Genomic DNA, 13,820 nt, shown 5'->3' on the forward strand with positions numbered 1-13,820 from the left:
CCACGTACTTCAATTTTTATCCCAACATGCGCTCTAGTTTATGCTTAATTTATTTGGTAGCATCCGTTTTAATTGAAATTTTATTTTTTTATAATTCGATAGATTAAATTTTGAATGAAAACCTAAAGCTTAGGTTTTTATTAGCTTAACTGTTATTGAATTAATAAGCATGAAAATATGAATCGTCTTCCTCGTTTCAGCATATTATGTTACAGAAAGTGGAAGTAATACTATTTTATACTTTCCTGTCGTGTTCAGCATGATACATTAGCCATAAATTAATAAATAAAGTACTATTTTTTAATAATGATTTATACACTTTTAATTGAAAACAATATTATAATTTAGTTAATGCAAAAATACCATTTTTAAAATTCTTAACAGCATGTAGCAAGTGAAAAATAAGTTTAGAAAGTTATAAAACATAAGACCCTTCCAAGATTTCTTCCAAGTTTAGTGATAGTATATAATGTGTAATAACTTGTAAGATAACCAGTACATAGTTGATGTACTCCGACGGCACGTTTCAGACTCTCTGGGGACATAAACACTATTAAAAGTTTCCCTAACACTATGAAAACTCCGACGCAACTAGTTTGTACATAGTTTCAATCCTAACACCAAACACCCTGTTGTTCTGAAAATAGATCTTCTATTTTCAGAACAACAGGTATTGACAACATCCGAGGAAAACATGCCATTTAACTACAAAATACAATATAGAACACAAAGCCCAAAAAATACCAACTCAATATATTCGATATATATATCCAAAAGTGTCTCATTGTTCTATTCGGCTACATATCTTGAGATTCTAATCCAGGTCGAGCCGATAAAAGTTATTGAGGTTTTTTTACCAAGATATCCTGCGCCATGGTGACGTGGACAGAGTCATGCTATCATGTCACGAAAAACATCAGATCTCTTTCCGATTATGTTGTAATCCCATTGGACTATGAGAAGAAGATTGAAGAAATGCATCACACACATCGGTGTTAGCTCACACCCTTGTGCACTATACATAGGTACTATACTTATCTCGTACAATGTTACTTGTATCCGTTATAAAAAATTGCTGTTCAGATATCAAACTAAAGAAACACCACCGTCTTTGTATCTAAGCTTCCTTCTGTAATAGAGATTTAACACGTTTATAAAAAATACTTTTATTCCATTATTTTTAGTCCAAGAATGAAAAAAGAATCCATTAACGTTCACGAAAATAGTATATTATATTATTACCATAATATATTATGAGTTGACCATTTTATGTGAAGTCGCAATTCGTATATACCGAAATCCCTAGCGAATATATATCCTTAAATTTTCGATGAAAACAAAGAATCCCAGAATATAGGTTCGCAGCGAATGGAAATTTACATCCTAATTTCCCTGGTGAATATTGCGGAGACTATTCGTCAGTCATGTCAAAAATTCGAAAAATGATGATGCTATTTGGCCATACATATAATACGATGAAAATATTATTTGGAGCACCGCTAAATACCATAGTTCATTATCCTATTCGTAACTTACTTATTTAATTATTTAGATCATTTAATAGTAGTAATAAAGCCCTTCATTTAATCCTTGTATAATAAGTACAATTATACAACTTTTATTTAAAAAAACACGACAGACAAAACACATTAACAGACTCTATTTTAATTTCTCTTCGATGATATGTTCACTTTCGACCTCTTCAAAGTTTATTAGGCATCGCATACAGCGCAGTTCATAAAATCCACTAATTGCAAACGATAACTAAAACGCTATTTCTGATTGCCGCTACCGTCTCGCTGTAGTGGTGCTCGAGACGGGAATTCGTCACCTGTTGAAAAATAATTAGGCAAAAAAATCTGTACTAAAACAAAAAATCAGGTGCTGTAGTTAACAGCAGGTTCTGTGTTAACCACTCCACGGCAACTCAAAAATTTCAGGCGAATTTTTGGTGGGAATTTCGCATTGAACCTAAATGTATAGGTAAGTATTACCAGACGAGTATGCTCATTCGTCTGTCGAATTGACTAGTACAAAACGAGCTAAATCTGGCGTTTTAAATAACTTATCTTGTATTCGGTAAGCAATTAATAAATATGAGTTATTAATATAAGTTTATTAATGTTATTGTAAAAAATACGGGCAAACTAAAACACAACTGACACCTGTAACATGAGATTGATTTAAAATTAAAAACAAATGAAGAACACGTACTATAAAATTACTTTTTGTTTGTTTCATCGGATTAAATTTACTTTGCACCTTTTCTCTATAATAGGTTTGTATTGTATTTAATAGCATATTCTATTGCCATTTAGGAGTGATTTTACAATATAAAACAATTATCTGTTACGCTCTTATGGTTTAAGCACTCGATGAGTCGCTGTTGATGAAATATTATGGTACAAAGCAATTTTGAACCCCAAAGACAAACATGAGCTACTTCTGTCACATTTTGAGGATTGTTGTCACAAACTGAATTCCAAGCGGAGAATCAGCTGCTTCAGCTAGTTGTTTATATTTTGGATAGAAACAGTTTATCTTAAGTAAATTAATATAATACTGTGGTGCATCAAAACAAAAACACACATAATTTAGAGTAATTCGTACCTATGTAAAATTTTAATCAATATGTCAACGAACATTAACAGCTAATAGAAATCGACAGTAATCAAAGTTTTGAGATCCATAATAGGGAAGATGCGATATTTTTATTTTAAAGAACTCCATATAGGATAGACCAAAACTATATTAAAAATTTGAAACACTTACTTTCCAAATGTCAATTTAAATTTTCGCGCGAAAACGGATCTATATTTCGCATGACGTCACTGCTGTCTGCGACTAGCCCACTGATCGTACTTGTCCTCATTGGATTTCATACTTATGCATTTTTTCTCGATCTTTGAGATACTTTTTTGTAAAAAATTAAAACGGACTATTGATACTCCGAAAAAAAGCTTTACTGACGTATGTTTTGTACCAATGTATTCATCTACTTCAACAAAACTTTAAAATAAACTGAGATATAAGTGGTTTCAAGATGTCAAGAGGAATCTGGAGTCACAGTCCCCCCCCCCTTCCAATTTCCATCACGTGGGGGAAGCGCGTAAAGCGTTTTTCCAGCGAGAAAAAAAAGTAGTGTCATCATTGAACGCTAATTAGTGTTTTTTAAATATGTTCCGTTTCATGTTACTTTAATTCGTAATTATTGTGTAAAACCAAAATTATATCAAATATAAACCTTCGTGGCCCTTCTATTATATTTGTTTAACATTTTAATAGCAACATTTTCAAAAATCACTAGTTTTAGCCCACTTGCATTTTATTAGTTGCTCGTCAGGTGATAGACAAAAAATAGCCTTTATATAAATATATATATATATATTGATAGCTTTCGTCAAACTACATTTTACCAAATTCAATTCAGTGGTTTGGTCGTAAATAGCAATAGATAGACAGTAAAAGTTACTTTCACATTTATATTAGTATAAATTATATTTACAAAAACATTATGTTTTCTAAACAAGGCTTCGCGCAATTTTATTATATTAAAAATTAACTAAACTACAACAACGTAAAAAGGAGTATATGAATATGAAATGTCAAATGTGTTCTGTCAATTGTCAAAGTTGATAAATGAATTCGAAGTAGTTCAAATACTAATACTTAATAGTGAAAAAATAAAAACATGGTCAATATATGTTCCCTTAAGAAGTTTATTCTGATTTAAACATATTGAGGTGTTACATTTTTGTATCATATTACGGCACAAACGTGCAAAATGGACCAGGAGACAGCTAAAAAGCTCCTCGTTGAAGGAGGAACATTTGTATTCCTCGGTGTGCCCCAAGAGACACAATTTGGTATTGATATGCAATGTTGGAATACCGAAGAAGATTTTCGAGGAATAAAAATGATTCCACCGGGTCTTCATTATATTCACTATTCCGCTGTGAGCAAAGATACCGGAGATATTTCACCGAGGTAATTTTAATAAAATGTTTTCGCAATGCATAATTTATTTCACAACAATTTAAATTTGAAACCTATTTCTGTTTCAGTTATTTTACCTCTAAAAAATTTTCCTCTAATCAATTTTCCTTTATAGATCAGGATTTATGCATTACTTTGATAAAAAAGAGTTTGTCGTTAAAATGTGGGATAAAAAACTAGAAGATATCAGTAAGGATGAAATTAGTGAAGAAAGTATTCAGCGATTAAAAGATAATTTGCTCAACATAGATAAGCATTTAGCTCCTTATCCCTATGAAATATGGCAAAAATGGAAACAATTATCTTCTCAAATTACAGGTATATATCAATTAAAAATATATACAATATATTAAAATAATGGTTGTAAATTTAATAGGCAGTGCCCAATGAAGAATTAATTATTAGCTACATTTAACTTGCAATGTTTGTGTGTTAGTCAGTTTAAGTCATATCTTGCAAACTAAATTAGAACCTCTCTTATCCCACAAAGTTGAATATCAACATGTTGATATACTGATCCAAAATGTTGATATTCAACTTTGTGGGACTTGGAACTGTCCAATGATGATGCATTTTATGATAAGCAAAACTTGATTCTACACCCAGGATTGGCTCAATTTTTTATATGCAATAAAAGCTTATTTAAAAAAAGGTTATTTTTACTATTTATTTATTAGGTATGTTTTTAAATAACTCGTCTTTACTTGTCTATTTTTCATGTTCCAGGTGATTTAGCACAGAAACTATCACCACAAAATGGTCTTATCAGAGCTTCGGTGGACTTACTGCCAATGAGTGATAAGGATAGACCAAGGGGAAATAAGCCAAAACAGTCCATAGAAATTGATACTGAATCACAAGAAGTTCAAAGTAATGATTCAACTCCAGGCCAATCTGAAGCTAAAAGAGTTAGAAGAATCACAGAGGAAGAAAAGGAGCAAGCTATGTTACCAGATTTAAAGCCAGCACCAGGTAGATGGTATTGTTAAGCTACAAATTGCTTAAATTGCATAAATAGTCTGCCTTCATACTGTTGTTGTAAACTCTATTAAGTTTCATCTGACTGTTTCGTCAATTTAAACCATTACTGGCTTCCCTCGAGGTAGCTTATCCCTCTTCGTCTTGTCTATCTTAATATAACTTGTTACAAAATAACAATGCAGTCCTTGAACCCACAACAATACCTTAAAAGTTCTTTAAAATACATAAGGAATACATAATATAGTAAGTAGACAGAAAATAAATAGATGTCTGATAATTGAATACTGTATTTAGGTTAACAAAAATATGCCAAACACCAATAAATTTTATTTTTGTCTGTCACATTGAGAAGTTTATAATAACATCACATCAATTAATTCGTTAAAATCCAAGTTTCTCATTTGTAACTATAAAAGAAAAAAATGGTTCAGTACCTCTCTCCTCTTGTTTGTCAATCTTTTTTTTCTTGCTTTTAATATCCTTATTTCATTTATAAAAAAAAAAAAAACAATAAAAGGTTAACATTAATTATTAACTACTTAAAATGTTGATTTCCAATTAATAAAAAGAATATTTATTCAATAACTGTTTTTATAGGAGAAGCAATGAGGTTCACACAAATACCTAAAGATAAATATCCACCAGGCTCAACACCAGGGGAGATAACACAGCACTATTTAGATCAAACATATTCCTTAGACCTTATGATTGCACAGCATGATGAGTAAGTATTTCATTTATCATTTCAATAATTTTAAATTTACTAATAAATTTAATTCCTTTCCTACTAATATTAAATTCTTACAGAAACATTATACATGGCAGTATGTACATGTTAAGTTTATTTTATGCAGTATTTAACCAATACTTTTATTACTTATTAAAAATATAACTTAATTCTATAGCCATTGTATATTCACAATAGAATTCTGTACCTATTTTAAAAGTAATCCTTTCATAATTCTATTCTCAATCTCTCCATAAATATTTTTTAAATTTAATGCACATACTATTGACCAACATTGTTATTTATTATATGTAATATTGAAAGTACCTTGGATTTGAAATCACATAATTTGTAATCTAATATCTTCCATTTTCTCTCTTTTCTTTTTTTATACAAAACTATTTTGTTATAACTTAATGTATAATATGATTTTAGGCCTCTACATATCATTGGAGAGCTTCAGTTTACATACTTATGTTTCCTTATTGGACATTCTCTTGAAGCTTTCGAACATTGGAAGGATCTTGTTATTTTGCTGTGTTCCTGTGATAAAGCTATTCTGAAATATCGAAGTGTTTACTTCCATTTTATCAAAACAATTGCAACACAAATTGATGAAATGCCAGGTGACTTTTTAGCAGACATTGTGATGAATAAGAACGTAATTTACAAGAAATTACGATATTTTTTCCGTACAGTGTTTGTAAATAAGAAGAAGATTGATGGTCAGTTATTGTCTTTGATTGAGAGATTTATTGAAAACTTAACACAAAAACTTAAGTGGGATTTCACAGGACTTAATGATTATGAAGAAGATGAGAAACCTGTACTAGTTCTATTTGATGATTTTGTAGCAATTGACGATAACTGTATATTAAGTTTGTAATCTTTATATTTGTTTAAATTATGAATTAAATTTATTCTACTGAATAACACTGAATAACAATACAGTACTGTTTGTTTAATTAAATATGGATCCTAAAATAGTGCAATAATGAAAAAAAGAAACTAAGAATATTTTAATGTTTATTTTCTCTTCTTAATAACTTTATTTAATGTCTTCTTATTTTGTTTCTCGAATTTCGCCTTTTTAGACGTTACTGGGACATCTGAAAATTAAAATAAAAAAAAATGTTAAACTAAAGTAACTCGATCGCTTTTCCTTTTTATTCTGGTATTTATAACATTTATTCACTGAACAATTTTAAAAACAAACTTTATTGATCACATCAAGTCTGAGAATAAAGTGCAAAATGAGCTGCTTAGCAATATTCACTTATTTTAGTTGATCCATTCAAATGGACATAGTAATCTGAGTCATGCTTTTTTCCACAGATAAGGTCTGGGATATGTGATGCTGTGTAATGGAATATGAACAGAGTAATAAATATAAACCCTTTTATTGCATTGCACTTGTCCCTTGTATGATTTACTGACAAAAAATAATATTATAATAGCAATTACAGGGCTACTTACTGATGGTGTTCTTCCTCTTTTCTGCCATTACTTTTGCAGAATGAATTTCTTTGCTTTGTTTTGTCTTTAATGTTGATTTTGATGTACTATTATCTTTTTGGGAGACAATGGGTATACTGAAAACAAATTAGGATTATTTAATTAAAAAAACAAATGAAATATTATTAATAGCTGGATTTCTCTGTATCAATACTACATCACTTAAATAATAGAATGATGAATGTTTGATTGTTCAACATGCTATCTTTGGTAAATGGTTTTGTTGAATCTAGTTCCACCTCCCTCGTAACACTTGTTAAAGCTTGTGAGTGTAGAAACAATTTATGTAATTTAGGGAGAAAGAAACATTTAAATTTACTTACACTTTTATGTTATTATGTTTCTTTTGTATAACTTTCTTATTCAAATCATCACTCTCATCTGCTTCTGATAAATCATCACCGTCATCATCGTCTTCGTCGCCTTCATCATCTTCATCACCTTCATCATCTTCATCGCCTTCATCATCAACATCGCTTTCATCATCAACATCTTCATCATCATCATCACTTTCAATCATTTTTTCAAATTCATCAGAATCAAAATCTACACTGTCATCATCATCATCATTGTCTGAATTGTTAATGTTTATAAAATCATCTGCCTTCAATTCAATCACTTTCAACTTTTGTTGTTTATTTGTCTGTTTTTTAGTATCAATTTCTTGAACGACATTTTTCTTTTCTAGTTGATTTTTATTAGATTTTATGTTGTTTTTATTTAGTTGTTTCTTATTTTTATTGTTATCTTTCTTTAAATCCACACTGTTAATTTTATTTTCTGTGGGTTCATTTTTAATTTTTTTCTGTTGGGTTTTAATTTTTTTTTCTTCAACTTTAACCTTCTTTTTTGGTTCTGTTTTTGTATTGGAACTAACTTCGTTGACTTTATCCTCAACTTTTTCTACTTTTTCTTTTAAGCCTTCTGGAATATCTACTGGCATAAAGAAATCATAGTCTATACCCAATACTTTCAATTTTTTTTTGTTATTTGACAGACTGCATCATGAAAAGAAAACATATCATTAATAATAAAAATTAATCAATAAAAAGTTCATATAAAAAAGGTTATGGTTATACCTGGATAACAGTTTCTTTGCAACCAAAAGTTCTTTTTGGTCAGTTTTATCTGCATTTATGGCCTAAAAAGATATAAAGAAAAATGTAAGTATAAGTTTTTTTAGTTTCTTATTATAGTTGATTTATTAATTAAAAGTATTTATAAAATATTTGCAATAAATACTCTTTTCATTTTCAGTGTGTGATCTCTAGCTGGATTATTTTGGTTATTCCAGTTTTTTCTCAGAGCATGCAATTTTTGTTTCTCAGGTGGAATATATACAGCTGTAACAATTAATTAATTTTATTAACAGATCACTTTGCATATTCGTTATCATTATGGATTGATTTTAAGCACCTTTTATCAATCTCTTTCCCATTAAATAATTGTTCATAGTTTCTGCAACAATTTCGGCAACAGAAGGTTCTTTGAATTCAACAAAAGCATAGCCCTTTGAGTTTCCAGTGCGGCTAGATCTTATCACTCTAGCATTGGTTACTACTCCGAACTGTTTGAAGTACTCTGTCATTTGATGCTAAAAATATAGACAAATAAACTGTAAAACTAAATTATAAAGTAATATTTGAGTTACCATATCGCTTCATTGCAAATATATTTATTTATTTTTTTATTTTTTTATTTTATGGTATAGGTTGGCAGACGAGCATATGGGCCACGTGATGGAAAGTGGTCACCATAACCCATAGACAATGACGCTGTAAGAAATATTAACTATTCCTTACATCGTCAATGTGCCACCAACCTTGGGAACTAAGATGTTATTTCCCTTGTGCCTGTAGTTGCACTGGCTCACTCACCCTTCAAACCGGAACACAACAATACTAAGTACTGTTATTTGGCGGTAGAATAACTGATGAGTGGGTGGTACCTACCCAGACGGGCTTGCACAAAGCCCTACCACCAAGAAACATATTAAACTTTGAAGGAACATTTACAAAAACACAATTTCACAAGTGAGTAATATTTTTTTTATTGAAAAGGAAATAATAAATATTTTAAATCACGTAATATATCCCAAATGTCATTGATATTTTATATTTTTTTTTTAGAATTATGAAACTAACCTCATAAAATCCATGTGGAATGTGGGCAAGGTACACTAAACCTCTCTTTGGACGTTTCTTAAACGTTTTGGGTTTTTTTACCCCTACATTTATTTTCTTTTTATTTTTTTCTAATTTCGGCTTCTTCTCAGATTTTGTTTTTTTCGTCGGTTCTGGTTTCTTAATTGGCACTGTTTTGTCATCCGTATTTGATGTTACCGATTTTTTACCCTTTTTCTACGTAAAAAAATAAATAAAGTATGAATTAAGAAGTTAGGTTACTTGTGTTTCACGTGGTTATTAAAAATACAACACCTTTAAAAGTTTCTTTATTCCTCTGACAGACTTAACAAATTGCTTTTGTTTACTTGAATCTAAAGCAACGCTCTCCTCCATGTTTATAGTTATAATTATATTTCCTTACGACAGCAACTAACGGCTCAAGAAAAGTACAGGATGGATGAACTTAAAAAAGTAAGCATTGAACGGCTAAGCTGTCACTGTTTATCTGTTTGACATATGTTGAACTGACATTATAACAATTAAATTCCACATTTGAATAGTCTGTGGTTTAGGTCTGGATACTGGAATAGTATTAATACATTTCTGGATTAAAAACATTAAATACTTAAACGTATACAAATATGAATTAAAACAATTTATAGATTTTCAAAACACCATCAGCATATTTAAAAAAAGGGAAACAAGTTATTGTCCAGAGTTATACACCACTTCAGGGTTTTAAATACATATATATAAAAAAAGACAGTAAACACAATAATCTTACATTAATTTTAATATGAACAACAATGTGAAAGAAGTTAGATTACTAACAATCAATAATACTGCGGCAAATATTAATCTAAATCATCAGGAAATATCAAACTCAATTTAATTTATGTAGTTCATGGTGTCGTTTGTAAAAAATAGAAAAATTATAGGACCAAAATATACCTTACCTACTAATATAAAAAAAATGTGAAATGGAAACATTAACATACTTATTGCAATCTGTATTGAAACTAGAATACTAATCATCGAAATAAGTTCTCATGAATGATCCTCCTCATTTTATTTAAGTATACATAATAAAATAAAGTGATTAGACTTATCTATATCTATACTAAGCGTTAATAAAATTTGTAAATGCAGTCTACCTAAATACCTGTCTGAGATGAAGATGATTATGAAATGTCTGTATTTTATTTATTTATTTAAAAGACACACCATCGGCATACACACAATAAAATAGTAGTTAATAAAAGAACATCAGACTTATTCTGTGCTTAAGGGTATTTGTGATATAGTATTGTTTGCTAACGATATTTCACTGATTTTTAAGGTTGACAGGAAAAAAACTGACTATGACGATGTGAACGGTGCCTTATCACAGATACAAGATTAGTTTAATGTAAATAATTTGGTTTTGAATACTCAAAAAACAAAATGTGTAGTTTTTACCCTACCCAATGTTAGAAAGCAAAATTATAATATATCATTAAGCGGTGGCCCGCTTGATGTAGCCGATACTACGGTGTTCTTGGGAATAGAATTGGATTCCAGACTTCAGTGGAGTCCCCATTTGTCGTCCCTAACAGGGAGACTCAGCTCCGCAGCATACGCGGTTAGAAAAGTTAGACAACTAACTGATGTTAATACCGCTCGTTTAGTCTATTTTGGTTATTTTCACAGTATTATGTCATATGGCATATTACTTTGGGGTAACGCTGCAGACATTGAATCTGTCTTTATTTTACAAAAGAGAACAATTCGGTTTATTTATAATCCCGGAACTAGAGACTCTCTTCGGGATGTTTTTAACAGAGTAGGAATACTCATTGTTGCGTCGCAATATATTTACAACAATATCATGTATATTCACAGTAACATTGATAACTTTGATAAAATCAGTGATAATCATTGTATATGCACTAGAACTAAGGATAAGCTTATAACGCCAAGTTTCCGACTCCGCAAAGTCAATAAATCTTTCTTGGGGCAAGGTATCCATTTCTATAATAAAATTCCACAGACATTTTTAACTTTGCCGTCTCGTAAATTCAAATCGTTCATAAAAAGTACATTGGTGAAAAAGGCGTATTATTCGATACAAGATTTTGTAGATTATAAAAAAGCTTGGAATTAATACCTGTTGACTTCCAGGCAGGATATATTAATTTAATAATTGTATTAACTTAAAAATTAACTAACATGACTGTATTTTTTTAAATGTTGAAACAGAGTAACTACTGAGTTTCTTGCCGGTTCTTCTCGGTAGAATCTATTTTCCGAACCGGTGGTAGCTTCACTTAATTGTTAAATGACGATTCAAAAGTGCTTGGAAAAGCCCACTTGAATAAAGTATACTTTGATTTTGATACCATTGAAAGCGTGTACGACACTTGCTTCAATAAGAATATCAAATTTAAAAAAAAATGTGAGACAATATTTTGACAAAAATGAAAACAAACATAAATTAAACACAAATTCTAAAGAAAATTACAGCTAACTAATCACACTAAAATAAACTTAAGAAAATATAAAAAAACATACAATTTAATTTAAAAAACTAAATAAGATAAAATTTAAATTAGACTAAGACTAAATAACAGAAATACTTTTTTTTTTTAAATTAGGTAATGTATCGTGGAAGATGTCAACATCATTTGTATGACCAATTTCATTGTAGGTATTTACTATACGGTTTATAGGTGAATGTTTGCCAACATTTATTCTAACTCTTCTCATTGAAAATGGTTTGGAAATAGGGAAACGGGGGCTAGTACGCGGCACAGATAGGCAAACTTCTGACAATATATCCGGTGCATCTAAAGATCCAATTTATAGCGGGATAGGCATATTAATTCATAGCTAGCACGATATCGACAATTCCTATGTTTAAACGCTAGAAAACGACAAAATATGCGCTGTATTTTTTCCAATCTATTGACGTTTACTTTGTAACTGGGATTCCAATCTGGGGTAGAATATTCAAGAAGACTCCGTATTAAAAATTTATAAACTGTTAAAATAGTTTGAGTATTTTTAAACTGTTTACAATGGCGTTTTACGAAACCGAGCATTTTCCAGGATTTCTCAGAGATACTATTTATATGTTTATTAAACGTTAGTTTATTATCATATACACACATAACAACTCCAAATCTCGGACTTTGGAAACTTCGGTTAAAGATACACCATTTATTAAATAGATGGAAGAAATAGGATTTATTTTCTTGATAAATTTTATATGGATACATTTAAAATCATTTTATTATCTTTACACCAACTATTTACAGCGTCTGAATCACTTTGGAGTATTTTAACATCATCAACACTTAATATTTGCTTATATATTTTCAAGTCATCAGTAAACATTAAACACTTGCTATGCAAAATTTTATCTGTAATATAATTTATGAATATTAGAAATAGAATAGGACCGAGATGGGAACCCTGCGGTACACCTGAACTGGCTACAAATGGACTAGAGCTAAAACCATTGACAATTACTTTTTGCACTCTATTATTAAGATAAGACTCAAACCATTATAACAGAATGCCATGAATACTATAACTTTGTAATTTCGATTTTAAAATAATGTGATCTACACTATCGAATGCGTTACTAAAGTCTGTATATATAGCGTCTACTTGTGTCCCATCATCTACATATTTACAGAGTTCTGAAACATAACTAACAAGGTTGCTTAATGTCGACCTCTTCCTACAGAATCCATGTTGTTTATTTGCTATTTTATTTATGGTGTGACGTGTGTGTGTGCGACGGTGAACTTGTCGCAGATAACTTGTTCAAATATTTTTGAAAAATTATATTGAATAAAATGGAAATTGGGTGATAATTACTGACTAAATTCCTATCCCTTTTCTTATAAATTGGTACTACATGCGCCTCTTTCCATTCGGTAGAAAAGTACCAGTAATTAGGGATTGATATATCCCTTGTTGTTTATATTAAAATTAGTTTTAATGGTAAGGTTAGATATTTATATACTTGTTATATGACGTATGGGGGTATGCCATCCGGACCCGCTCCTTTGCTTGCGTCAATAGATTTTAGGATCTTTGATAATGTACGTTCTGCAACATGAATAGAACCCATTAAAAATTGAGGAAAAATATCATCTTTATTGAGCAAAGAAGGTGAGTGCACGGTATTGCCTGTTGATTTTGTGATAAATAAAATTTTAACAAAAAGAAAAACCGACTTCAAACAAAACACTCCAAATCTAGCAATAATTATAACTACATTATATAATCGTGAATCGACTTTTAAGTAGTCTAATATTTTTCATTTCATTTTACTCAAAAATATGTTAAATATGCAATTATTTTTATTACTTTTTAGTGCATTTTTATTTGTTTTAAAATAGTGTTTTGTTTGAAGTCGGTTTTTCTTTTTGTTAAAATTTTATTTATTTCTTGATTTTAAGTGAAGCCGATGTAGACTAACATTT

General features: G+C 30.0%; 2 protein-coding genes across 2 annotated transcripts; one reads left to right on the top strand and one right to left on the bottom strand.

The window, feature by feature from the left end:
- Nucleotides 1–3,612: 3,612 nt before the first annotated feature.
- Nucleotides 3,613–6,657, top strand: LOC124532297 (protein AAR2 homolog). Its single transcript, XM_047107136.1, has 5 exons — nt 3,613–3,987; nt 4,112–4,314; nt 4,723–4,968; nt 5,575–5,701; nt 6,140–6,657. The coding sequence occupies exons 1-5, from the start codon at nt 3,785–3,787 to the stop codon at nt 6,588–6,590; spliced, it is 1,230 nt and encodes a 409-aa protein (XP_046963092.1). The 5' UTR covers nt 3,613–3,784; the 3' UTR covers nt 6,591–6,657.
- Nucleotides 6,658–6,713: 56 nt separating this feature from the next.
- LOC124532462 (MKI67 FHA domain-interacting nucleolar phosphoprotein-like) lies at nt 6,714–9,854 on the bottom strand. The gene is made up of 8 exons (XM_047107367.1): nt 9,658–9,854; nt 9,364–9,579; nt 8,636–8,813; nt 8,462–8,562; nt 8,299–8,360; nt 7,543–8,217; nt 7,181–7,296; nt 6,714–6,813 (listed from the first exon to the last, which is right to left on the bottom strand). The coding sequence occupies exons 1-8, from the start codon at nt 9,736–9,738 to the stop codon at nt 6,731–6,733; spliced, it is 1,512 nt and encodes a 503-aa protein (XP_046963323.1). The 5' UTR covers nt 9,739–9,854; the 3' UTR covers nt 6,714–6,730.
- Nucleotides 9,855–13,820: the final 3,966 nt, after the last annotated feature.

The sequence above is a fragment of the Vanessa cardui genome, chromosome 9, assembly GCF_905220365.1.
Source record: "Vanessa cardui chromosome 9, ilVanCard2.1, whole genome shotgun sequence".
Classification (NCBI taxonomy): Eukaryota; Metazoa; Arthropoda; class Insecta; order Lepidoptera; family Nymphalidae; genus Vanessa; species Vanessa cardui.

Excerpts from the sequence above, each read along its gene's own strand:
- LOC124532297 (XM_047107136.1), top strand. The coding sequence starts at position 3,785 with ATGGACCAGGAGACAGCTAAAAAGCTCCTCGTTGAAGGAGGAACATTT. Across the intron at positions 3,988-4,111 it reads ACCGGAGATATTTCACCGAG|ATCAGGATTTATGCATTACT; the intron begins GTAATTTTAATA and ends TTTCCTTTATAG. Across the intron at positions 4,315-4,722 it reads ATTATCTTCTCAAATTACAG|GTGATTTAGCACAGAAACTA; the intron begins GTATATATCAAT and ends TTCATGTTCCAG.
- LOC124532462 (XM_047107367.1), bottom strand. The coding sequence starts at position 9,738 with ATGGAGGAGAGCGTTGCTTTAGATTCAAGTAAACAAAAGCAATTTGTT. Across the intron at positions 8,563-8,635 it reads GGGAAAGAGATTGATAAAAG|CTGTATATATTCCACCTGAG; the intron begins GTGCTTAAAATC and ends TAATTGTTACAG. Across the intron at positions 7,297-7,542 it reads AAACATAATAACATAAAAGT|TATACCCATTGTCTCCCAAA; the intron begins GTAAGTAAATTT and ends ATTTGTTTTCAG.